Source organism: Myodes glareolus, chromosome 4 (assembly GCF_982192425.1).
Source record: "Myodes glareolus chromosome 4, mMyoGla1.1, whole genome shotgun sequence".
NCBI classification, from domain to species: Eukaryota; Metazoa; Chordata; class Mammalia; order Rodentia; family Cricetidae; genus Myodes; species Myodes glareolus.
This window is the reverse complement of record NC_142029.1, coordinates 73,642,244-73,669,315: the sequence shown is the minus strand read 5'-3', so window position 1 is coordinate 73,669,315 and position 27,072 is coordinate 73,642,244. Positions and strand designations below refer to the sequence as shown.

Here is a 27,072-nt window from a genome sequence, read left to right as displayed (position 1 = left end):
ATGGATGCTGAGAGGTCCAGATGTGTTTTGCCTCTGTGCCCTGTCTGTAATTCAACCCTAAAGTTAATGCTAGTATCTGGAATTTTCTTCCTAAATGTCATACTGAGGGTCCATAACAGTATGCTGTATAGCTCCTTTGTGTATCGAGATCACTGTAGTGAATTCAGGAGACTTGCTGTCGAGATCAGTTGCTGGAAGCTGAGCACAGCTGTACATGCCTTTAGTCTCCACGACTGGGGAGGCTGAGGCAGGAGAGACTACTTGAGCCTAAAAGTTAAGGACCAGCCTAGGCAACATTGCAAGACCCTGTCTCAAAGAGGCAAAACAAAAAAACAAAAAAAAAAACCAAAAAAAACAGTGTCATGAGCACAGGAACATTATCCTTAACCCATCAAATTAAAACTGTTTCACAGGTGATCCAAACTTGAAAAGCGGGAATGGCATCCCCAGCCGTTGTGTGTATTTGGAAGAAATGGCGGTAGAGCTGGAAGATCAAGACTGGCTTGATATGAGCAATGTCGAGCAGGTACCATTTCTTATTATGTGCCCTCAGCAAACGCAGCCATGCTGCTAACCCCTGTTCATTCTCCAGACACTACTTGGCTTGCTTCCACCTCTTTCTATTGTGTGTGGTATTCCTCTCTGCCCACACATCCAAATCCACTCATTGTTTAAGAACCAGTTAAAATGCCATTGAAGTTGCCAGAAAAGAGTTGTTCATTCCCTCCTCTGAGTTCCTTATCCACTTCTTATGGGAACTGTCACTGGCTCTTATGGCTTTTTATTGAACATGTCCTACCACTCCTTCCTATTAGATTCTTAAGTTCCTAAGACACTCTTTCTCACATACTTTCAAAAAAAAAAAAATGAAAATCAGGCTGGGGAGATGGCTCACCAGCAAGTTTGGTTCCCCTGCCCCACATGAAGTTTGTTGTGCCATGTGGGACAGCAAATGAGAGGAAGCGGAGAGAAGAGGGTCTGGGGACTGGCTGACCTTCCAGCTGAGCTGAAGAATGGTGAGCTCTAGGTTTAGAGAGCTTGGAGGAGTAAGGTGGAGAGTGACAGAGCAGGACGCCCAGTGTCCTCTGGCCTCACTCCAGCCCTCAGGAGGTAAGGACAGAAAGCCGTGACTGTCTCCCAAGGTGCCAGAGCCATGAGTGCACTGTACCTTTGAAAAACTGATCACCAGCTGGGCATGGTGGCAGATACTTTTAATCCCAGCATTGGGAGTCAGAGGCAAGCAGAGTTCTGTGAATTCACAACCAGCCTGGTCTACATGACGAGTTCCAGAACAGCCAGGGCTACTTGAGAAACCCTGTTTCGAAAAACAAAATAAGGAGCCTAGAGAGATGACTCAGCTGTTAAGAGCACATCCTGCTACAGAGAACCCAAGTTCAATTCCTACCACCCATGTCATGGCTCATAGCCGCCTGTAACTCCAGTTCCGGGGGAACCAATGTCTCTCACTGCCATGAGCACCTATAGGCATGTGCACATACCACACAGACACATAACACATATACATAATTTAATTTTTTTTTAAAAAAAGATGAGTGGTCTGCAGAGCAAGTCTCTCCTCAGAGAGGCTACACAGAGAAACCCTGTCTCAAAAACAAAAATTTTTTTTGAGGAAAGACTGATAACTTGGCACTTAGCTTTTACATTTAAAGTGTCTTTAAACCCAACAATCACACAGAAAAGTAGATTTCATGTTTCGTCAGTGATTCGTTTTTAAATTTTAATTATTTTTATGTGCATTGGTGTCTGACCTGTGTAAGGGTGTCAGTCAGGTCCTCCGGAACTGTAGAGTTAGTTGTGAGCTCCCACGTATGTACATGCTGAACACTGGTCCTCTGGAAGTGTTCTTAACCACTGAGCCATGTCTCCAGCCCCTCAACACTTATTCTTAACACCATTCAGCAAGTGACTTTTGGCTGTGACTATCCCAGACACTTGAGTCCTACTTTATAATAACTATGTATATAATTAGTTCTTAATAAGATATTGAAACCTACCCTCACCCTTTATTCTGAACTACATCTGATTCTTGCCAAAGCATGTATCAAACGTTTTATATCTTAGTGTTCTAGGATTTGCATTGCAATAAATTAGTATTCTTGTTTATTTTTGTTAATAGGCCATCTTTGCTCGGTTATTGCTTCAAGATCCAGGAAACCACTTGATCAGCATGACTTCTTCTTCAACGTTAAATCTCTCTGCTGATCGAGATGCTGGGGAGAGGCACATCTTTTGTTACCTTTACTCCTGTTTCCAAAGAGCCAAGGAAGAGGTAAAGGAATAAGTCCTATGGAGTTTTAGATCATCCTCTTGAGTAGCTTTAGCATGTTAGTGGGAGTTGGGTCAGTGTCTTTCATGTCATAGTATATATGTTTATCTCATGGTGTGTCTGGAGCTTAATGTTTGTAGCACTGTTAGATTGCCATAAAACCTTAGTCTCCTCTCTGTGACTTGAGGTCCATCTCTCTTCCCGGTTAAGCCAATCCCTTCTTCTCTATATCTACCTCTTTAGAAATCACACACTTAGGAAAGACTAAACACTAGATCAGTCAGGTGAGGTAGCACATGCCTGTAATTCCAGCACTCATGAGCCTCAGTACAGCACAAAGACAGCTGCGAGTTCAAAACCAGCCTGGTCTCAATGTCTACACAGTGAGTTCTAGGCCAGCCTACACTACGTAGTGAGACCAAAATAAAACAACATAAACCAAGCAAAACCCAAATCTGTTAACAGCGTTTCCAGTGAGATGAAAATACTGAATTGGGCTGAGCTTGACATCTTCAGGATTAGAATTTTCGCAAGTGACCTTTTAACCCAAAGAACAAAGTCTGTCATGAATTTTCAGTCCTCAAGAAACCATAAAGGCACAGTGGTGTATGCCTTTAATCCCAGGCAGGCAGAGTCAGGCGGGTTTCTGAGTTTGAGGCCAGCCTGACTACAGAGCGAGTTCTAGGACTGCTGGGGCTACACAGAGAAACTCTGTCTCAAAAAAAAAAAAAAAAAAAAAAAGGAAGAAAGAAAGAAGAAGCCAATACTGGTTTCTTTTGGGCACATGATATGTTTTTCCATCCTATTTACTGTACCCACCCTTGCTGCATATTATAAAAACTGTGCTTTTCTCTCTTTGTTGTAGATTACCAAAGTTCCAGAAAACCTGCTCCCTTTTGCAGTGCAGTGCAGGAACCTCACTGTGTCCAACACGCGAACAGTTCTCCTCACCCCAGAGATCTATGTTGACCAAAACATCCATGAGCAACTGGTAGATTTGATGTTAGAAGCCATTCAGGGAGCCCGTGAGTATAGAAGCAAGGTCTTTAAACATCTATATTTGAAACTCCTCTAGTGATTTTAGAGAGTCTCAGAGCCATTATGATTCTGATAGAAATTAAGAAAGATAGCTTATATCTTGACCTTTAGGCCTCAGTACCAGCAGAATTCTGGAGAGATGGCTTAAAAGTTAAGAGTACTTCTAGCTACTTTTCCAGAGGACCCTGCTTCAATTCCCAGCGCCCACATGTGGCTCACGATTATATGTTAGCTCCAGTTCCAGGCAGATCCCCTGTCCTCTTCTGGCCTCCATGAGCACCGCATGCACTTGGTACACAGACATACATGCAGGCAAAACACCCACACATGTAAATAAAAGTAAATAACTCATAAAGAGCCAATGTTTGAAGTGGGTCTATAGCTCATTGGTCACGCACTGGTGGAACAGTTGTCCAGCATTCACCGGGTCTTTGGTTCAGTTCCTACGCCACAACAGAGAGAACATGAAACGTGTGTGAAGACATAAAAATTGACATGGTCTCCTTCCTTTCTTGTCTGTCTCCTGTTAGATTTTGAAGATGTAACTGAGTTTTTAGAAGAGGTCATTGAAGCCTTGCTGTTGGATGAGGAAGTTCGAACGTTTCCCGAAGTCATGATTCCAGTGTTTGATATTTTACTAGGCCGAATAAAAGATCTGGAGCTCTGCCAGATCCTACTGTATTCATATCTGGATATTCTTCTCTATTTCACTAGGCAAAAGGATATGGCCAAGGTAGGTCTCAGAGGCACCATATGCTCATGGTACTGACTACTTAGTACTTGATGCTTCCTGTCCTGATGGTAGAAAGCCAGGTATGGTGCCATGTGCCTAGAATCCTAGCACTTGGAAAGTGGAGGCGGGAGGATCAACGTTATCCTCAGCTGCTCTGTGAACTTGGGGCCTGAGGATAGGGCTGGTGAAATGGCTTAGTGGGTAAAGGGGCTTGCTGCAAAGCCTAAAAACCTAAACTTGATTCCCAGAACCCATATACTAGAAGAAGAATAGGACTAACCCAGCACACAAGGTGTCCTCCTCTCACCTCCACACTGTGTCCATTGGATGCACACAGACACACAAATAAATAAATGTTTAAATTGTTTTCTTATAATTTGAGGCTGGCCTGGATTTTATAAAACCTGGCCTTTAAAAAGAAAAAAAGAAGAAGAAGAAAGAAAAAGAAAAGGAAAAAGAGCCAGGTGGTGGTGGCACGTCCCTTTAATCCCAGCACTCAGGAGACAGAAGCAGGTGGATCTCCAAGTTTGAGGCCAGCCTGGTCTATAGATCAATTTTCTGGGCAACCAAGGCTACACAGAGAAACCCTAACTTGAAAAAAACAAAACCAGAAGAAAAAAGAGGGACTGGAGAGGTGGCTCTGCAGTTAAGTGCACAGGTTGCTCTTCCAGAGGTCCTGAGTTCAATTCCCAGCAACCACATGGAGGCTCACAACCATTGACAGTGGGATCTGATGGTCTCTTCTGTCACTCATGCATACATGCAAATAGGATACTCATATACATAAAAGACAAATCTTTAAAGAAAGAGGTGTGTGTGTTCTATTGTGTATATATGTGGGTTGGTTGTATTGCATCTCATTCCCTTTATTTCACCATACAGATGAATAAGTAGTTTTCATCCTTTTCTACAGGTTTTTTTAGAATACATTCAGCCCAAGGACCCTAGCAATGGGCAGATGTATCAGAAGACCCTGCTGGGAGTAATTCTGAATATCTCGTGCTTGTTAAAGACACCGGGCATAGTAGAAAATCATGGCTACTTTCTGAATCCATCTCGTTCCAGTCCTCAGGAGATCAAAGTTCAGGAGGCCAACATTCATCAGGTGGAACTGTTTTCCAGGGTGTCACAGCCCCCTGATTTGAGATGAGCATTTCCTCAGGAACCATGTAGGGAAAACCTGCTTCAACTTCTTTGGGAAAGCAAGTTGGTCTGATTGGCTTTTGTTATAATAATACAACAAAATTGCCCTCTTATTGGGAGGGTTGGGGTGGCTTGTAATCCTAGCACTTATGAAATAGAGTCAGGACTAGGAGTTCAGGACCATCCTGCACTAAATAGCCAGTACCAGACAAATCTGCACTGTAGGAGAACCTATCTCAAAATAAAGAAAGGAAGCAAAGAAATTGCCCCCGGCACACGCCTTTAATCCCAGCACTTGGGAGGCAGAGGCAGGTAGGCCTCTGTGAGTTTAAGGCCAGCCTGATCTACAGAGTGAGTTCTAGAATATCCAGAGCTGTTACACAGAGAAAACATGTCACAAAAAAAACAAAAACAGAAAAGGAAATTACCCTCTTCATATCCTTCACTATTGAGGAGAGGATGGACTTTGGTGTTGGGTGAGAATAAACTTGTAGATTATATAGAACCTGCTCTGTGTGACAACACTGTCACACCCCCTCAGTCCTTGCCCTTCTTGCCAAGATACTTATTGTCACTTAGCTCATGAAACCTTCTGACTAAATGCCATCTTATAAATCTCTTTGTCCCTTATCCTCCTCTTAATGTATAGGCCCCTTAACATAAAACCTGAAACCCAACTGTGGGGCATTAGGTGACTAACAAGGGCACAGTTCAAGTGTCCCATTTACTATTTAATAATCACAATGCTGTCAAACAGTGTTTAGCAGACTCCAGCAGTAGCCAAATCCTACTGCCCGTGATTTTTTGTTTTTTTTTTTTTTTTTGTAAAGAAAGATTCACTGGAGCCAATGAAATGGCTCAGTAGGTAAAAACACTTGTCATCCAGCCTGATGATTTGAGTATCGTCCCCAGGACCCACATAGTAGAAACAGAGAACCTGTTCCCAAATATCCTCACACATGATGCTCGATAGCTTGTCCCTCCCACATACTAAGTACATTAGCACTAAATAAATATAAAAATTAAAACATATTTATTGACTGTACCCATGTCTATTTGTATTGTTTATGGCTCAGTTTCATTTTACAGTGGTAGAGTTGAGTAACCGCTATGAGAACTATGACAAAAAGAGCCAGAGAATTTATCATTAACACTTTACAGAAAAATCCCGACGGTAAAACCTATTAAACGCTCTACAATTTGGCACCTGATCAGAAAATGTCTCATAAGTACCCAGAAATACATGTATTTTTAATAATCAGAATCAGGGAATAAGGTGCAAAAAAAGTGAAGGGAGAGATTAAGATTAGCATATTTTTAAAAACTTGTATTTGCCAGGGTTTAGGAGTTAAAAAAGAAAATACCAGGATTGTGAAATTGGAATGTTCTGTGGTTGTGTTTTCTGGTTAAACAGTTCATGGCTCAGTTCCATGAAAAGATCTACCAGATGCTGAAGAACTTGCTCCAGCTCTCTCCAGAAACCAAGCACTGTATCTTGTTCTGGCTTGGAAACTGTTTGCATGCAAATGCAGGCCGCACCAAGATCTGGGCCAATCAGATGCCCGAAATCTTCTTCCAAATGTATGCCTCAGATGCCTTCTTTCTGAATCTGGGTGCTGCTCTTCTGAAGCTGTGCCAGCCATTCTGCAAACCCAGATCCTCTCGGCTCCTCACTTTTAATCCCTCATACTGTGTCCTGAAGGAGTTGAATGATGAAGAACGAAAAATTAAAAATGTACACATGAGAGGTAGGCGGGGAACTGGGCTTTCAAAACAGTGAATGTGTGTGTCACGTCTAAAGCATTTGCTCCTTAGCCTTTGAGAAAGTGCCTCTTAATCAAAACAGTCGAGGCACAATGGAGAATGATTTGAAATGAGGATTTTCGAAAACAACCATTATCTTTTAAATGTTAGGCCTTGGTGAGACCTTCTGTCTGGTCTGACAACCTTGGATATTCAGCCCTCATCTTTTAGAGAAATCCAGTAGAGCTCTGCTGCCGTCGTTTTTTAACTCAGGGCAGAAAAGGGCAGACGGGTTGGCATAGTGGCAGCAGTGCAGGAAGGAGTGAGGGACCAGCTCTGCAGAAGCTGGGGTCTTCTTCATGGCTGAGTCTTGAAAGACTAGGGTTTACCAAGCAAAGGAGCAGGAGTGTCTGTGGAAGGAGCGGTGGGGCATGATAGCATATGCCTTTGGTCTGAGCACTTGAAAAGCAGAGGCAGGTGGGTCTCTGAATTTGAGGCTGTCTAGAAAAAAAAAGCTGGAAGGTCTTTATTGAGGAATAGTAAGAAGTCCCATGTAGTTAGAGCAAGGGGGTGAAGAGTAAGAGGTGGGAAGGAAGGAAGTTGACAACAGATTCGAAGAACTTGAATAATACAGAGAAGTGAAAAAGAAGAAAATGAGTCAGCCCTGATTCTATGAGAACAAATCTCTCCTCATTTTTGACGGATTTCCTTCTAGGTTTTTTTTTTTTAAATCCTCTTACAATTATAAAACTAATATCTACACAAAAGTAACTCTGCTTAAACACAGCAAACAGAATAACTGGAAATGGTTCATTGCCTATCAGTTGGGAAAAAATTACAACATTATCTCTCATTTCAGTTTTTGCTGATTTCATTGGTTCAGCAGAGATTAACTATTTGTGTTGATAGCAAGAAGCCAGAAAGTGTTTTCAGACAGGGAAATAGTTGGGGATGTCTTGTAAGGAAGATAGCATTGTAGCAATATGGAGGCTGAGCAAGAGTAAAGGGAGCCTGAAGACCAGGCCGGGTGTCTGTGTCAAGCCAACACCATTCATTTCACTTCTTCAAGGTTTGGACAAAGAGACCTGTTTGATCCCAGCTGTGCAGGAACCCGTGTTCCCCCAGAGCTATAACCTTGTGACGGAGAACCTGGCCCTGACAGAGTATACCTTGTACTTGGGATTTCACAGGTAACTCCTTTGATGGCATTGGGAAAGAACGGTTTGTGAAGGACTAGTTAGTTGTGTTGACGGCTCAAAGGTTGAAAGTGAGTCCAAAGACTCATGTTAGGATGTCATAAGGAAAGAAATCGTGCATTGTTTACATTTACTTAAGGCTACTTTGTACAGATTACGTAAGTTTTTATCTATTTTTAAAATCAACAGCATGCTAATATTTTCCTCCACATCTTGCCAAATTTTCAATCCCTATATTTTTGACATTATCTAGGAAAATCAAATTATTTTCAGTTTACATTTCACTCTCTACTCTTGAATTCTCATTACTTCCGATGCCAAAAGACCAATAGACAAAACTAAAAAAAATTGAGAATGATGAGAAGGGGTTCCAGTAAGACCAGTATGACCACAAGAGAGCTGTGAGCCTAAGAGAAAGGATCCTAAAAATGGGAAGGTTGAGAACCTGTGTGTAGAAGTTCCAAAAGAGTCATTTCTAGCAAGTCAGCGACATGTCTTTCCCTTCTTATTTAGCTGAGAATGATTGCCAGTATAAGAGGGTAGGGATAATAACTCACTCATATTTTTGATCTATAGAAAGAGTATTGTGAATACTGATTTTTTTTTTTAACTTGTGGGGGGACAAGATACACATGCTCATATGTGGTGTAAAAGCCAGAGGTTGGTTCAGGTGACTCCCCACCATCTCTTTTGAAAAGCAATCTTTCACTGGCCCTGGAGCTCCCTGACTCAGCAAGACTTCAGAGATCCTCCTGTCTCTGTGTCCCTAGCATTAGGGCTGCAGGAGGATACCACCTGACCCAGTGTGTGCATGGTTCCTGGGGATCTAAGCTTAGGACCTCCTGCTTGCAGTACAAGCCCTTTACCTACTGATCTCTAGATCTCAGTAATACTGATTTTTGTTTGTATGTTTGTTTTTTCATGACAGAGTTTCTCAATGTACCCCTGGCCATTCTGCAACTCACTCTGTAGACCAGGCTGGCCTCAAACTCAGAGATCCACCTGCCTCTGCTTTCCAAGTGCTGGGATTAAAGGCCTACATCACATGCCTGGCCTGGAAGACCAATTTTTTAAAATGCCTTCTCAGGATACTTAATGTAAGGCTTTTTTTTTTTTCAAAACTCTAGCAGCAATTTACTGGGAAAAAATGGAAACTATGTCCTTATTAAACAGTTTTGTTAATCTGGTGTTGACATTTTAAATGTGGTGACAGAAGTTCAGCATGTGCTTGATCTGCTCTATGTCCAGATTCAGACTAGATGCCTGGCATCCAGATTCCCCTCAGTAACCCTAGTCACTCTACACAAGAACAAAGTTGGGGGGGGTGGCACATACCTTTAATACCAGCACTTGGGAGGCAGAAGCAGGCAGATCTCTGAATTTGAGACCAGCCTGGTCTACAGAATGAGTTCCAGAATGGCCAGAGATACACAGAAAAAAATCTTGTCTTGAAAAATCAAAATTAAATAAACAGCTACAAAAGAACCAAGGGAGTGATTTAGGATTGTAGATGTAGAAAGAGTTAGCAGCAGCTTTTCGTTCTAGGTCTTCCTTTCATGTGATGGCTGCTTTATGTATGGCCGTTGTAATCCAGCCTTTTTTTCTTTTTTCTTTTTCTTTTTTTGTCTGCTCAGTTTTCTAACTGTGCAAAGATCATCCGCTGGCCCCACCTGTGTCCTCTAAAGCTTGTGCTGGGCTGTTCATACTGTCTCTTTAAAGTGACTGTCTTCAGTAATAACCACTCACCCTGCACCCTGCTCGTTCAGAGGCTGCTAACTAACTCTTCCTAATTAGCTTCACACTTGTTGAGTACATGGTAGCATTTTCCCAGAGCACTGCACCTTGCTTCGTCCAGTCAGTGACTTTTGTGAGTGCCTTCTGTGTCATTGTACCTACAACTTTCTACAACCTTAGAGTACTAGAATAACCAGACAAGGATTTGCTTTCCAGTGTAGTCTATACTACACTGCCCCACACGAGCCTCCCTGACCTGGTCTCTTCTGCTTTCTTGGGGGCAGGTTGCATGATCAGATGGTAAAAATCAACCAAAATCTGCATCGGCTGCAGGTTGCCTGGCGGGATGCTCAGCAGAGTTCTAGCCCTGCTGCTGACAATCTCCGTGAGCAGTTCGAACGCCTGATGACCATCTATCTTTCTACCAAGACTGCTATGACTGAGCCACAGATGCTGCAAAACTGCCTGAATTTGCAGGTGTCCATGGCTGTTCTGCTGGTTCAACTGGCCATAGGCAATGAGGGCTCACAGCCAATAGAGCTAAGTTTTCCTTTGCCAGATGGCTACAGCTCTTTGGCTTATGTGCCAGGTAAGCAGCCTGTCCCTTGGGAACACCCTATTAATAGCCACCTAAGTTTAACTGGGTCACCTTGGAAGCTTAATCCTCAAAGTACCCATCCTTAGTTATCATTCCATTGTTGTTAGAGAAAGCACTCAAACTTACAAATATCATCTCCTGGCCAAAGCATGGGGGCACTAGTGGTTGCTTCTCCTGGTCTGTGTCTCCACTGCTGTAACAGTAGAAAACAGCCTTCAGAAGAGAAGCTGTAGTCAGGGTTTCACAGCTCTCGGTTTCTGTCATTAATATTGTTTGTCTTTCAACTTATAATTGGTCTGTCTAACTCTCCCTGGGCTTTTTAAAAAACAAAACAAAACAAAACAAAAACAAAGCACCTCTTGTGTGTTAACTCGAAGGGAAAGTGTGTGTGTGTGTGTGTGTGTGAGTGAGTGAGGGGTCAGTAGATGTTGTTCACTAATCAAATTATATGTTCTTGAATACTGTACTGGTCTCATATGGCTATGTAACAATTTAGCCCCTAAACATAGCAGTTTAAAACAACAAACGTTATCACACATAGCTCTCTGCATCAGAAATTCGGGACCACTTGTGGCCAGCTGTCAATCAGAGCCATAGGACTCTGAGGACTCAACAGGAGCTGGAGGATCCACTTACAGCCCAGTCATGTGGTTGTGAGCAGGCCTCAGCTGCTTGCCAGTAGCCCCGCACATCTCTTGGTACCACTCATGGTGTGGCAGCACAAGTGATCAAAATGAAAGCTGCAAACTTTGATAACTAGCCTTGAAAATGATGTACTCTACTGTACACATCAGGGTATCACCTGGCCTAGAATAATGCAGAAAGAACTTTGCCAAGGTATGAGTGCCAGAAGGGAAGGATGCTTGGAGAGCCATCCTGGAGCTCCTTGCTGCAGCCATCTCATGGAACTAGCCACACCAAAGCATGGCTTAAATTGTGACTGACCTTTGGGGGCACAGCATGCTAGTGTTAGCAATAATCTGTGTCACTTCTATTCATGTATCTACTCAGATAAAAATAAAGCTTGATACACATGTAAGAGATCCCCGTTAGTAACTCATCACTATCTCTGGTACTCAGGTGGTGATAAAAGTTTGGTACAAAAGACTTGGATTTTTTTTTTTTTACCTTCGTTAATTAATGTGAAGGGAAGGACTGGGATGTCATTTGGGACCAGTGAACACATATTTGGCTAATTCCAGCAAATCTTTTTCAGAATTTTTTGCAGATAACCTGGGTGATTTCCTCATTTTCCTCCGGCGCTTTGCTGAGGACATCTTGGAGACGTCAGCAGATTCCCTGGAACATGTCCTTAACTTTATCACCATCTTCACTGGGAGCATAGAGAGGTGATGTGCTGGAAGCTCGCCCCATCCCTGTTAGAGCTACAAAACATCCCGTCCGCTGTGTGAGGCTTAATACGCAGAGGACTCTGCCCACAGAGAATTTGAACCTGAATATAAAGTGCCTAGCGGGAATTCCACTGCTAGTCTCTGGTTAAAATGGTTAACGAGAATACCAGAGGCTGTAGCAGTGGCATCCAAGTGCTAAATGCTTTTACTGATTATGTGAACAAAGCTTGTTCCTGCAGCTTGGGTTGGATAAGTGGTAAACATACGTTCATGTTACTTCTAGCCTTCTCTCTGAAACAGGTGCTATGGGTTTTACAATTGTTTTCCTGATTTTTTTTGGGGGGGGGGGGGTGGGTTATGTATGTAAGCCAAAGGGAACAATTTTTTATGAAGGGCACATTTGCTGCAAAATAAAAAGAAAAGCTCACAATTCTCTAAGGCACATCAATGAAAAATATCATATATATATATATATATATATATATATATATATATATATATATAGTAGAAAAATATACAGACGCTTTCACTGAGCTAAGCAGACCCAAAGGGAAGTGAGAAGCCAATAAACATTGATTAGACACACAGGCAGGCAGTATGGGTGCTATCAGATGATTATAACCTAACCTTTGCCCAAAGAAGCTTGGGAAGGCAAATTTATTTAAGATGAACCTGTCCAAAAAGAGTACATAGTAGATAGTACCTCGATAGAGAGAGAAAACTGAATGTCTATGCTTTCCATGGAAGCTGAAGTGCTCCCTCGTACATAGTAAGCTGTCACCTCAAGAATCAAATGGGCAGGGACAGCAGTACACTTCTGTAATCCCAGCACTTCGGAGACAAAGACAGGACGATCGCCACAAGTTCAAGGCCAGCCTGGTCTGCATAGGGAGTTCCAGAACAGCCAGACTATATAACATACATAGTAAAACCATCTCAAAACAACATGCTAAATGGCATACCCTGCATCAGCTGAGTTGAAACATTTTTATATATTTAATAGTGATATAGGACATACTGGCTCCTTGTGTGGAATAGAATCATATTGTGTAAATTAAATTCTCTTGCTCATCTTGCTTTTTGCTCTCTGCAGAATGAAGAATCCCCACCTAAGGGCCAAACTAGCAGAGGTCTTGGAAGCAGTGATGCCTCACTTGGATCAAACCCCAAATCCCTTGGTGTCCAGTGTGTTTCACCGGAAACGTGTGTTCTGCAACTTTCCATATGCTCCCCAACTTTCAGAAGCCCTAATCAAGGTTTTTGTGGACATTGAATTTACAGGTAAAGAAGTCATGTGACCAACTCTAGAGCTAAGAATTAAATTTCATAGATTGATCACTTTCAAATGTCACAGAAATGTCAACCAGCATTTCTTAAATACTTACTGTGTTTTGATGCAGAGTGCTTTATTTTTCCTATATCATTAACTTGTCTATCTGAAAGTTTATCTACATTGTTCTTATTTTATATGTGAGAAGATAGAAGCTCAAAAAGTTTTAGTTATTTGTCTGTATCATACAACTAAAAGAGGTGGAACCAACTCTATCTCAGAAAAAAAAAGCAACAAAAACGAGGAAGCACAGCAAGCATGAGGACCTGAGGTGGAGCCTTAGGACCCAGGTCTAGGGATGTCGCTTAGTGGTAGCACACTTACCTAATATGTGCAAGGCCTATGTTTTGTGTGTTGTGTGTGTGTTTTAATAGGATATCTTTAGTTATCCTTTAACAATTCCATACATGTAAAAGATGTTTGGTTGTATCTCCCCCCCAACTCCCCCTCCCACTTCCTCCTGGTATTCCCTATATGTTCCCTTTCCCCTTTCGCCTCTTCTTATTCACAACCCACTAAGCCAATTAGTGCTGCCTGTTGGAATGTTGACTAGTCTTGTTGCTGTGATCTTATGCAGGTAATCGTAGCTACAGCTTATGTTTTATCCCCGGCACCACAAAGGATATGGGCTGAGGGGACCCCTAGGGAAGATTTTGGCAGCAGCCTTGACATTCAGTTAATAAAATGCACATGCATAAGCTCCTGCTCATTCTCTAATAGACTGCCCTTGCTGATTTCTCATTCTTGCCTTACTCCAGGGGACCCCCATCAATTTGAACAGAAGTTTAATTACCGCCGCCCTATGTATCCTATCCTAAGGTACATGTGGGCAACAGAGAGCTATCGGGAGAGCATTAAGGTAAGAGAGGTTTTTGTGAAACCAGTTGCTTCAGGTCGGCCTCAGTAAAATTGTGATTTGGTACTAAAATATCTTCCTCTTGGGCTGGGTCTTACAGGATTTGGCTGACTATGCCTCTAAGAATTTAGAAGCTATGAATCCCCCACTGTTCCTCCGATTTCTTAACCTATTAATGAATGATGCTATCTTCCTTTTGGATGAAGCTATACAGGTAAAAGAAAGAATTGTATGTGTTCCTATACCATCTGTGGTGGCATCAGTGAGAAAGGCTTCAAATCATCAACATTAGTAGTAGTGGGGTGGTGGTGGTAGTGTTTGATTTGTCTGTGCGCGCGCGCGCGCGCGTGTGTGTGTGTGTGTGTGTGTGTGTGTGTGTTTAGTTTTCTTTCTCTCTTTATCCTAAGCTGACCTCAAACCCACAGGAATCCTTCCACCTTAGCCTCCCAGAGTTTTGGAATTGCAGACATGAACCAGTACACCTGGCAGAGAGTACATATTCTTTTGCTCGTTTAATTATAGTAGAGTAATCCTCGCTCTAGAACATTCTCGCACACCAAAAGTGTATGTGTAATAGTATGCCCCATGCTTGCCATTGTACAGCTTTCTAGGTTTATCATTTCATTAGAGACAAGATCAAGGAAGGATCTTTGTTGAAACTTCATGGGTTTGGGTGGTTCTTTGGTTGATAATTTAAAAAATAGTATTGGGGCCTGAGAAATGGCTCAGTGGTTAAGAGCACTGGCTGCTCCTCCAGAGGACCTGGGTTAAATTCCCAGCACCCACATTGCAGCTCACAGCTACTCGTAACTCCAGTTCCAGGGGATCCATCTTCTGACCTCCACAGACTTCTGCATGCCTGTGGTGCACATACATACACATAAATTGTTTTTTAAAGTATGGTAAAGTCAAACTAAGGTGTACCACCAGCAGGCCGGTAATGTTAAAAGAAATCATAGGATCTTAATTTTGGTCAGCCACTGTCAGATTTTCAGCCATGACAAAGTACCTGAGAGGAACAACCTAAAGAAGGAAGGATTGCTTTTGCTCATAGTTTTGGAGGTTTTAGTCTAGGCTTAGCCGTGTGCTCTCTGTTGAGCCTGCAGCTAAGCAGGATCTCCTGGTGGAGGCAGGAGCATCAGTATGACCAGGCAGTGTGACTCCAGGAAGAGGATACAGCTTTAGTTTGAGGGTAGCATACTGGACAGTCTGAAGCACTCATTGATAATCCACTAAGTAACTTGGGCTTGGTTTGTGAGAGGGACCTGACCTGCTCTTTTCATAGTCCTTCACTCTGAGACTTAGGTAGGTTCTCTGAGGAAATGAGAGCAGTTCCTGTGATAAGCAGATCATACGTAGATAGTGTGACTCGGGGAGAGAGACAGATGGCGTCCTCGTGAAATCGGGTGACACATTGTTTGCTGCTGTAGCAGGATGATGAGAGGTGAGGACTTTAATAATTATGACATTCCAAGTAATTTTAGACACCAGGCATGTTTATAGAACTTTGGTTTTTGGTGAGCAAGTTTTGAAGATTTTGTGGTGTTTTCTCCTTTTGATTTTCGTTTTAGGAAGGATTCATTTTTCTTGGGAGCCTGGTGTTTTTGCCTGGACTCCATATGCTGCTCTACTGGTCCTCCTTGCTTTCCTGATAGTATCCTGGTCCCAGGCAATTGCCTACCAGTTTACTCAAACTGAGACAAATCTATATGAGGACACTATTTTTTTCTTTCCAAAAGTTCTTTAAGATTTAATTTTAATTTTGTGTGTGTGTGTGTGTACATGTGTGTACACTTGCTATAGTGCACATATGGAGGTCAAAGGACATATTGTGGGAGGCTGTTTTCTCCTTTCACCAAGAGGGTTCTGGGGTTCAAACTCAGGTCATCAACCATCCTTGGTAACAAGTGCCTTAACCCACTGACCCCTACTGAAGTTCTTATGCTCTAGCCCTGTATTGATAAAGACGCAGGACCTTTATATAATTTTCCCAGCTTAGTTGACTGGGTTTTATTTTGTTTTAAGATTTATGTGTATGAGTATTTTGTCCACTGTATGTAAGTGCACCATATGCATGCAGGTGCCTGGGGAGGCTAGAAGAAGCCATTGCATCTCCTGGAGCTAAGTCACGGGTAGATGTGGCTGCCATGTGCAAGAATAAGTGCTAAGTGTTCTTAACTTTTGAGCCACTTCTCCCGCTCTGGAATTTTTTTTTTAAGTGTATTAGTGTTTTGCTTGAATGTATGCAAATGCATACAGTGCCCATGAAGGCCAGAAGAAGGCATCAGATCCCCTGGAACTAGAGTTGCAGGTGGTTATGAGCCACAGTGTTAGTGCTGGGAATCAAATCCGGACCCTCCAAGAGCAGCAAGAGTTTCTAACCATTGAGCCACCCAGTTGACTGGATTTTAATTAAGTCCTCTTAAATGTCATGACCCTTCAATTGCATTTCTCTTATCTGATGTATCACGTTTCTGGTTTCCATAGTATTTGAGCAAGATAAAGATTCAGCAGATTGAGAAAGACCGAGGAGAATGGGAGAGTCTGACACCAGAAGCCCGCCGAGAGAAAGAGGCTGGCCTGCAGATGTTTGGACAGCTGGCACGTTTCCATAACATCATGTCCAATGAAACTATTGGTACCCTTGCCTTCCTGACATCAGGTAAGAACATGACAGTCTGCTTTCCCCAAAAGATGTAGGAATCAAGGTCTGTTTCACTTACGGGATCAGCCCAACTAAAAGTTAAAAGAGTTAGACTCTGGGACTGGTGATGCAGCTCAAATAAAAGAGTGGTTGCCTAGGCTGCATGAAACCCTGTGTGGTGGCACACACCTGGAATCCCAGCACTTTGGATATTGAGGCAGGAGGATCAGAAGTTCAAAGTCACCCTCATCTACATAGTAAGTTCCAGGACACTTCAGGATGCACGAGACCCTGTCCAAAAGAAAGTTGGACTCTGGTGACTGTAACTTCCACATCAGAGAGTAAAACAAATCAGAGAAACTTCAAAAAGAATGATGGGGTCCATTACTGACATGCCAGAAAATATAAAGTGGTAATAGTTGTTCCCTTGACAGAGCTCTGAGTGTAGCTTAGTGATAGAGTGTATGCTTAGTCAGTGCAAAGCTCTAAATTCAGTCTCTACCACTCAAAAATCTTTGTGAGGACGAGTTAGCCGTTAACTCTGTGTGTGTGTGCACGCACGCGAGCATGCACATGCCATATACACTGTGCATTATATATGTTCATATATGTGTACATTTATTCTGGAAAATATGTCCATCCTGGTTAAACGAAGTAAATTTCAAAAAGATAGTTATTTCTACTCTCGTTAGAGCAACACTGCCCTGTTCAGTAACCACCTGCCACACGTAGCTATTAAACATTTACAATATGGGTAGTCAAAATTAAAGTGTGCTATATTTGTAAAATGCATACTATAAGATTTTGTGTATGTGTGTGTTTTAAAAACATCTAAATCTAGGTATGGTGTGGTATCCTCTTGGGAAATGGAGACAGAAGGACTCTGAGTCCCAGGCCAGCCTGAGCTATTAGTGACAGCCTATGGCAAATAACCATTGAGGGAGGGAGGAAGATAAATAGTTTTCATTCAGTGATAAAATTTAGTGTGATATGACAGCCAGTGAACAGGAGTGAAAGGAAACTCTCTAATGAGAGACACAGAAATAGGTTTTAAAGACTTTGTTGTTGTTTAGTTTTTTTTTCGAGAGAGAGTTTCTCTGTGTAGTTCTGGGTGTCCTGGAACTCACTCTGCAGATGGGGTTGGTCTCAGACTCACAGATCTACCTGCCTCTGCCTCCCAAGTGCTGGGATTAAGGCATTTGCCACCATGCCTGGCTACAATTTTAAATATTTTTAAAGCTTCTTTTAAAAACTTTTATCAGGTCAGGGAAATCAAAGAAGATAAGGCAGCCAAAAACCAAGAACAAAAGCCACAAAGGACAGGGAAAAGATTTTGAATATTGAAAATGTGACTTTAAAAGTTTAATAGGGACTGGAGAGATGGTTCAGTGGTTAAGAGCACTGGCTGCTCTCTCTTCCAGAGGACCTGGGTTCAAATCCCAGCACCTACATGGCAGCTCACAACTGTCTGTAACTCCAATTCCAGGGCTTCTGACACTCTGACACAGGCATACATGTAGGCAAAACACCAATATGCATTAAAATAAATAAATTTTAAATATTCAACGAAAGGGTTAGAAACAATAAACTCAAGGAACTCCCCCATTAAAATGGATCAGAAAGAAAATGAGATGGAGATTAGAAGAGGAAGGATGAGAAAATGAGTGGTAGATTTAGGAAGTCTGAAATACAAGTAAAATGTGGTGTTCCTGGATGAGGGCATCCGCCACCATGCCTGACAACCTGAGTTGGACCCCTGGGACCCACATGGTGGCAGGAGAGCACTGATTCCTACAGCTGTCTCTGACTTGCACACACTCACTGTAACACATGCAGGTGCACACAAAAAAATGTATTTTTTAAATGTTTTAACAGTGTTCATGTGTGGGTAGTAGATTTTGTTTCCTTTTTGTTTGTTTGATTTTGGTTCTGTTTGTCTATATTTTCTCCACTGAAAATGTATTAGATATAAGGGGAAAAAATTACTGATGGGTTGGGTTTTGAGACTTTGGCTTTTTTCCAGAGATCAAGTCACTGTTTGTGCACCCCTTCCTGGCTGAGCGCATTATCTCCATGTTGAACTACTTCCTGCAGCATCTGGTTGGTCCCAAGATGGGTGCTCTCAAAGTCAAGGACTTCAGTGAATTTGACTTCAAGCCTCAGCAGCTTGTCTCAGACATCTGCACTATCTACTTAAATCTTGGGTATCTGAGATTGGCATTGAGCAAGCCATGGTGGTGTGTGTGTGTGTGTGTGTGTGTGGTGCTAATGTTGTGATAACAGGATGTCTGGATAGCTAGTGTGTGGAAATATAGTCAGGGAAGGAAAGCTCTTTCCTAGCTGCTAGATAAGGGAATTCTCTATAGCTCTAGAGAGATTTTTATCTGATCCATGGACATTGTTCAGGATCTCCAACATTCTGCCTTGATCTATGAAAAGATAAACTTTACCAGTTATACTACTGTTTGTTAAAGCATTTTTTTAGGGCCACAGAATACTTTGTAGAGATATCCTTGTAGAAAATTAGATGTGATAGCACACACCTTTAATCTCAGCACTCGGGAAACAGAGGCAGGCAGATCTCTGAGTTTGATCTAATCAGATCTATAGAACAAGTTCCAGAACAGCCAGCCCTACACAGAGAAACCCTGTCTCAAAAAAAAAAAAAAGTAAAATGCTTGCCACACAAACATGAGCGACTGAGTTCAGATCCCCAGAACCCAGCTAAAAAGCTACATGTGGTAGCATGCACCTGTAATTCCAATAATGGGAAAGTGAAAACAGGAGCTCACAGGCCATCTAACCTGGACAAACTGATGAATTCTAAGATTAATGAGAAACCATGTCTCAGAGAATACAGTCTGGAGAGTAATTGAGGAAGATACCCAACATTGACCTCTGGCCTCTGTACACATACAGACAACACTTATACATGCACATGCTTATATGTACACCACATACAGAGATACACATGCACACAGCATAAATAGAATGTCTTTCTAGTTCAGAAGAGCACTTGGGCTTATAAGTGTTGGAATGATTGTTCTGTAGCTCATCTGCTGTCTCCACATTGGCCTATGCTGATGCTCCATTTCTTTCTAATGCTTACCTTTTAGGGATGAGGAGAATTTCTGTGCTACTGTGCCCAAGGATGGACGTTCCTATTCCCCTACTCTCTTTGCACAGACAGTCCGAGTTCTGAAGAAAATCAATAAGCCTGGGAATATGATCGTGGCTTTTAGTAACTTGGCAGAGAGAATCAAGGTAAGGACAAGGACATTATGTTTTCTCATAAGAAATGCCACACTGTCACCTCAACTCTGCCACTTTTGCCCTATTTCAGAGAGAAAAGGGGTACTGCCTAGAGGCATTGGAAACAGGTATTTCCTCCTAGTCAGTAGTAACTGGGAACAGGACTGGAGAGCAGGCTCAGCGGTTAATAGCACCGACTGTTCTTCCAGATGTCCTGAGTTCAATACCCAGCAACCACATGGTGCCTCACAAACACCAGTAATAAGATCTAATGCAGGCACACATGTAGACAGAACACTGTATACATGATAAATGAATAAATCTTTAAAAAAATAATAACTGGGAACAGCCATCTTACTAACTTGTACTCCTTCCAAGGGAGAATAAGAACAGAATTGAAGATGTGTCTACCAGGTGAAAAGAAAGTATATTGGTTAAGTCCTTCTTTAGACTAACTTTTATGCCCCAGTGTTAGAAAAGATTTTAAAACCTAGTATTAATGCAAAAGAACTTTTTGGAATAAAATTCAGGAAGAAGGCCAAGGGTTGTGTGACATGGCTATAACCTTGCACTCACCCAGCTGAACTGAAACAGGAAGGTTGCAAATTCAAGGCTAGTTTGATCAATATAATGAGATCCTAACTCAAAATAAATCAAAACTGAGCAAAGATGAGTAGTTCACAGACATTGGTTTATATTGCTTTTCTCTGTTTTCTACATTTCTACTGGTAGCTGGTTTATACTGAAATGCATTTTGGAGATTAAAATACTCTGTTATGCTCAGCTAACCCTTCCAGCTGGACAGTAGTAGAGCTCCATTAGAAATGGGAGAAAGGAAAAATATATGGCACAGAAAATAATAGAGAATCTTCCAAGGCGTGCATTGGTGACTCATACCTTTAATCCCAACTCTTGGGAGTCAGAAGCAGGTGAATCTCTTGAGCTTAAGGCCAGCCTGGTCTACAGATAGAGTTCTAGGACAGCCAGGGCTACAGAGAAACCCTGTCTCCAAAGACCAAAAAAGAAAAAAGAAAGAAAAGATTCTTTACTGGTGTCTGCCTTTCCTCAGTGAGTTTCTTTCTTTCTTTCTTTCTTTCTTTCTTTCTTTCTTCCTTCCTTCCTTCCTTCCTTCCTTCCTTCATTCATTCATTCATTTATTTATTTATTTATTTATTTATTTATTTGAGCTGGGCTTGATGTTGGCCTAGAGCTCAGACAGACACACAGCCCTAAGGAAGTGAGTTACAGGATCAAATATTGGACAGGCATTCTTAAATTTCTGTGCCTGCTTATATCAGAAACTACTCTTCAAACACAGGCTGTGTGAGTGGCTCGGTAATTATGCAGCTAACAGCCTTCCCCCTTTCCCATCCCAGCATTCACAGCAGAATGCTGCCAGAAAGATGTGTTCTTTCTCCTGCTGACACTTGCATCCACTTCCAGCCATGACTCCCAGTAGCTGAGCCAACCTGCAGCAGAACTACCTCTGCTTCTAAAACATGTGCCTTGGGCTTGTTCTTGAAAAAAACAAAGTAGAGATCTGTCGTATCTGTGAAGGGTTGCTGATGTCCACCATAAGGTGTAGTTACTCAGCAGTCTGGGAGCTACACTGTGAGTTTACTATAGAAACCAGATGTTGTTGCTTCAGTCTCTCGCAGACCTCCAGCAACAGGAAGAGGAGACATATGCAGATGCCTGTGACGAGTTCCTGGACCCCATCATGAGCACACTGATGTCTGACCCTGTGGTGCTTCCCTCTTCCAGAGTCACTGTGGACAGGTCCACCATCGCCAGGCATTTACTCAGGTATGCCTGTCCACAGCATTGCCTCAGGAATGCAGCTGCGTTAGCTTCCTATGTGTGCTCACCCAGCCACTTAACACAGCACTTTGCACCGTACAGATTGAAGACTCAGTGGTGTGGCACTTTATTTTAAAGATTTATAAGATAACTGTTTAGAGGTAATGTCTCTTACTTTACCTCTTCTCTCCTGTAAGTAATCTTAGCCAGGTGTGGCAGGAGCCTGGAATTCCAGCATTTGAAAACAGAAGTGGGAGGATTGCCATAACTTTGTTTTTTGGAATCTTTTTTTCTGTTTGTTTTTCGAGACAGGGTTTCTCTGTAGCTTTGGAACCTGTCCTGGAACTAGCTCTTGTAGACCAGGCTGGCCTCGAACTCACAGAGATCCACCTGCCTCTACCTCCTGAATGCTGGGATTATAGGTGTGCACCACCACTGCCCGACTATTTGCCATAACTTTGAAGTATGGTCTACCTAGCAATTTACATAGGCCAGCCAGAGCTACATAGTGAGACCCTATCTCAAAATACAAAAGAAAATAATTTTATCCACATTATGAAATATGTCACCATGATATTATTGCCTGAAATTGTTTTAATTTTATTTAAATTGTAAAAATGTCCCAAAAAGGTGGGATTGTTTTTAACTCATGAGTATCCAGCTTAGGGCTATGTGCATACTGGAAAGCACTCTCCTAGCTGAGCTATATCACCAGCCAGTCTTGGGGTTTTCTTTGTTTTGCTGTACTTTTTAAATTATATTTATTTATTTGTTCATTTGTTTGGTGTGTGTGTGTGTGTGTGTGTTTGTGTGTGTGTGTCTGTAAGTGTGTTACCAAATGTGAAGGTAAGAAGACAATTTGCAGGAGTTAGTTCTCTTCTTCCATCGTGTGGGTCCTGGGGATCAAACTTGGATCATCAGCCTTGGCAACAAGTATTATTACACAATGAGCCATATTGCTGGTCCTCGCTTTATTTTTTGAAGTGCACAGAATCAAACCTAGAACCTTGTGCATGGTAAGCAAGCATTCTGCCACTGATCTATACTCTCAGCACTGAGCCATAGTCTGAATTTACTTGCATAGCAGTCAGCTAATTTAATCAAATGTCAGTTACAAGGGCCTTACCCCTTAACAGTTTATACCGTTCCAAGAATCTGTCACTAAAATCACAGGTAGTGAACCTGGCTCGGCAATGTGCATCTGTAGCCCCAACTACCTGGGAGATTTAGACTGGGAGGTTACTGGTGCCCAGGAATTTGAAGTCAACTTGGGCAACATAACAAAACCCCATTCCAAAAAGAAAAGGAAAAAAAAGCCAGGTGGTGATGGCTCATGCCTTTATTAACCCAGCACTTGGGAGATAGAGGCAGGCAGATTTCTGTGAGTTTGAGGCTAGCCTAGTTTACATAGTGAGTTCTAGGACAGCCAGTGCTACATACAGAGAAACTCCATCTGGAAAAACAAGAACAACAAAAACCTACAAATGCTGCTTTGTGATGGTACCAGTGACTAAGATCTCTGACTTGAAATCTAAAGGCTGATGACAAAGACAGCATTTAAAGATTTTTTTAATTTATTTGTTCTACTTATGTGTATGAATATTTTGCATATATCTTATGTGTGTGAGTATTTTAGCTTATATGTATGTAGGTGTATCATGTGTGTGCCTGGTGCCCACAGAGGTCAGAAAAAGGCATTGATTCCCTTGGAACTGGCATTACAGATGGTCATGAAACTCCATATAGGTACTGGAAATTGAATCCAGGTCCTCTGGAAGAGCACTCAATGCTCTTACCACTAAAATCAATATCTGAATGGTAGTGATGGTTAAAGTTTATTATGAGGTAGAGTGATGAGGTGGCTGAAGATTTGAGAGTCACCCTTTTCTCATTTCCTTCTTTCTAACCTGAGTCAGCATCTGACACAGTGTCACAATGCACCATGGCTCGAGACTCCAAGCAGGGAGATGCTTAGATATTCTGTATTAGAACTTTCCAGAGTAACTCATTTCCATTCTTTTCTTGTCCTAGTGACCAAACAGATCCTTTTAACCGTAGTCCCCTTACCATGGACCAGATCCGGCCAAACACAGAACTCAAAGAAAAAATCCAGCGGTGGCTCGCAGAGAGGAAACAACAAAAGGAGCAACTTGAATAAATACTGTGAAGTATACAACCCACACTAGCGCCAGGGCAGAAACGGTTGTTGTGGGGTCTCCCATTCTGCCTCTGATCCTTTCCTTTTTCTTTTTCTTTCTTTCTTTAGTTTTGTTTTGTTTTTTTGGTTTTGGTTTATTTTATTCTTTGTTGTTTTTCCTTTACTAAATTAGAAAATTGTTCTTGTGCAAATTATGATAATTAAGATTCTTAAGACCTTGTCTCCCTGGCTTTCATGAAATCTCACAGCATCTTCATAAATCATCACTAATCTTCAGCCTTGATTTTCCTATTCCTCATTGCGTTTTCTACCCTAAATTATAGTATATCCAACTACAAAAATGTCATGCCACTTTATTCTTTCCCAAGAACTGTTCCCAAGAACTTCCCAAGAACTGTTCAGGCATTTTTTAGTGAGAACTGCGTTTAAGTCTATGATGTCAGCTGCTTCAGTGACAGCGGATAGGATCCAAACCCGCTATTCTGTGTATCTACTAGCTCCTGTCCCTGTCATAGCTCTGCAATATCACAGAGCAGCTTTCCAGATAATACAAATACCTTAGTGTGCATAGACTTTTGGCTGGTGGATAAGATGGGGGACCTTATGCAACTTCTGTTGGTATCTCTTAATTTTGTATTATCTTGTAACTTAAAGATGCCATCACAGGCACTCCCATGAGGTTGTCACCACCAGAAACTTAACTGCACAGTCTTAAAGAGTGACAGTAGTGAGTGAAGCATCCAGTAAGGGAAGAAGTAAAAAACTGTTGGTGCCCTTTTTTATTTTGTGCCCCGAGAACTAGGCCTGGGTAAAATAGGCAATAAATAGTGTATCTATGAAGATGCTAATGCAGTACATCTCAGTGTGTATGTGTTATACACACAGATACTGTGTCTTTTTCTGTTGGTCTCATATGAATTGAGTACCACATTATATTGTGTCCTCCATGATAAAATGTATGTGGTATGTGGCAATGTCTCCTCATATATTCATTGTAGTCAAGTAATATTGTAAGACTATAAAATGTATATAGCTAATGTTTGGGCTGTGGCATGGCTCCTAAGAGCTGCTTCTAATCTAGCCTTAGTTTATCAATTACCAAAATAGGGATTGGGGCAAAGTCTTGTCCACAAGTTATTTTAAATACCCACTTAGCTCTGGGTAGTTAATAAGTGGTTTGATCCCACTTCTTTAATCATTTTGCTTAAGATGCCATGAGAGACTCAGTCCTGTATGGGATGTTTTTATATCAGTATCAGCCCAGAGGTGTAAAGGACAAGGAAATGGGATTGTGGCTTCCTTTAAAGAACGTTACTATTAGCCACAACCTTTCATATACAGAAGCAGTGTTTCAGGATTCAAACACAAGTAGCTATGAGCAGTCCTTTGTCTATTTCTGGTGGTGTCAACTGGCAAACCTCTGATTAGAGAGACCCTCTCACTCTGGCTGAGAAGTAAATATTAGCTGTTGCCGTGCTTGTCTGAACAGGGAAGCCTAGGACACATTCGAAAATGCCAGATTGTTAAGACTCCATGTGCCCAGTTTACAGCATTGCTTTTCTTTAAACGGACTTCATTTTCTGTGTATTGTTCTCCTTTCCCTTTCTGGGAATGACCTGCATTTGAAATAAGCTTCTACCTACTGCATTTATTTTTCCAAAGCTAATGTGGGAGGATGTTTTTGTTTGAAAAAGAGGAAAGGCCAGAGTTCTGCAGGTGAAAACTGGATGGAAATGGATACAAGACCTCAGAAGACAGCTGTTCCAACAGCTTTCCAGCTGCTCGCCTCTGTGCTGCCTCTATGTCTATCTGTATTCTACTTCTGTATTCTACTTCTGTATTCTACTTCTGAACTGAACCTTCAGATTGTAAGCCTTTTTTGGTGAGTTTGTGTTCTGTTTTGTTTCTGTGCTCTTCTGATACTTTTCTATGAATGGCTGTGCACCACTGATGCTGCTGAATCCTTTGATCACAAAAGCACGTGTGTAGCTTAAGGCCACTATTGGTAAGGAAACCAAGTGTCCTCTGTGCCTTCTTCCTTCTGTGAACTCATTTAAAGACATCCAGAAAAAGGAACTCTGGAGACTACCGTCCTGTGCAACAGGATGCACACATGCATTTGCAGAGGTAACGGGATGTCTTGTCTGGAACTCAGCAGCAGCTGTAAACCTAAGACTTCCTGACATACCGAGTTTTACGTGATGACTTTGCTGGAGTACAAAAAGAAAGTGAAGACTTCGGTCAGCTCTGGCATTGCTCCTAACTCACCAAGAAGCTAATACTAAACTTGGAAAATTATTTAGGGTTTGAGCAGTTGTTTGTTTGTTTAATATGGCTTTCTGTGGGTGTGTGAAAACTGAAGGGAACTTGACAAGTAGTCTAATGGTGCCAGTTGCTGTTACTACCACACTCTACACAAGTTTCATTACTTTTTTTTTTTTTTTGATTGTGGTTGCTGAGCTGCCATTGGGCAAAGCCTAAGACTGCTAGGTACCTTTACAAGCCAGGCTGATGCTGTACCATGCCATGTGAGGAAATAGTGCACAGGATCTAATTGCTAAACTGGAAGAGAACTTACAGACAGAAAAATGGAGAACAAAACAGCAAAAAAAAAAGTTGACTGAAATCAAATTCAATCAATATAACTATATTTGAAACATTCCAGGAAGGTTACTTCTTGTCAAACTTGCCTGGGGGTGTTTGTTCAAAACTTGTATTTAATAAATGAGCACCTGACTTACCACCTTTGCTATCCCTTTATTACAGTATTAAAAGCTAGCAACAGCCTAGTGTGATAGTGTATGCCTCGTAGGAGGGATGGAGGACAAGGCCTGCTAGGGCTACCTAGTAAGTTCAAGGCCAGCCCAACTTAATTTTTTATTCTTTTGGCTTTTCAGGACAGAGTTTTCTATGTATCCCTGGCAACCCTATAACTTGCTCTGTAGACCAGGCTGGCCTCAAACTCACTGCCTGGGGTGCTCCACCACTGCCTGGCTCAAATTAAAATTTAGAAGGGATGTAGCTCAATGGTAGAGAGCTTGCCTAACATAGACATTGCTAAATTCAAGCCCAATACTACCACCACAGAAAGAAAAAACTAGTGACATTTCAGAAGTCCCTCTGAAAACCTAGCGGATTTTGCCACCCCCCTCTAAGCAAGGTACTAGCAAATATGTGTGACCTGGCTGGCCTAATCTACCTCACCATA

The 27,072-nt window shown here is 41.9% G+C and overlaps 1 protein-coding gene and 1 pseudogene across 3 annotated transcripts in view; one reads left to right on the top strand and one right to left on the bottom strand.

The window, feature by feature from the left end:
• Ube4a (ubiquitination factor E4A) overlaps positions 1-26,607 on the top strand; it is a 33,775-nt gene extending 7,168 nt beyond the window's left edge. Inside the window, exons 3-19 of the mRNA XM_048417174.3 lie at positions 414-526; positions 2,138-2,290; positions 3,153-3,312; positions 3,856-4,058; positions 4,972-5,163; positions 6,616-6,949; positions 8,014-8,134; positions 10,159-10,463; positions 11,689-11,821; positions 12,918-13,105; positions 13,913-14,013; positions 14,111-14,224; positions 16,498-16,672; positions 18,678-18,858; positions 19,771-19,918; positions 21,555-21,712; positions 23,738-26,607. Of these exons, the coding sequence (XP_048273131.2) occupies positions 414-526; positions 2,138-2,290; positions 3,153-3,312; positions 3,856-4,058; positions 4,972-5,163; positions 6,616-6,949; positions 8,014-8,134; positions 10,159-10,463; positions 11,689-11,821; positions 12,918-13,105; positions 13,913-14,013; positions 14,111-14,224; positions 16,498-16,672; positions 18,678-18,858; positions 19,771-19,918; positions 21,555-21,712; positions 23,738-23,864 (2,906 nt within the window). The 3' untranslated portion in view covers positions 23,865-26,607. The remainder of the gene's footprint in view (positions 1-413; positions 527-2,137; positions 2,291-3,152; positions 3,313-3,855; positions 4,059-4,971; positions 5,164-6,615; positions 6,950-8,013; positions 8,135-10,158; positions 10,464-11,688; positions 11,822-12,917; positions 13,106-13,912; positions 14,014-14,110; positions 14,225-16,497; positions 16,673-18,677; positions 18,859-19,770; positions 19,919-21,554; positions 21,713-23,737) is intronic.
• Positions 1-27,072, bottom strand: part of LOC125388842 (phosphatidylinositol N-acetylglucosaminyltransferase subunit A pseudogene) — a 35,197-nt pseudogene that overhangs the window by 5,180 nt on the left and 2,945 nt on the right. The gene's annotated exons all lie outside the window — the stretch shown is intronic.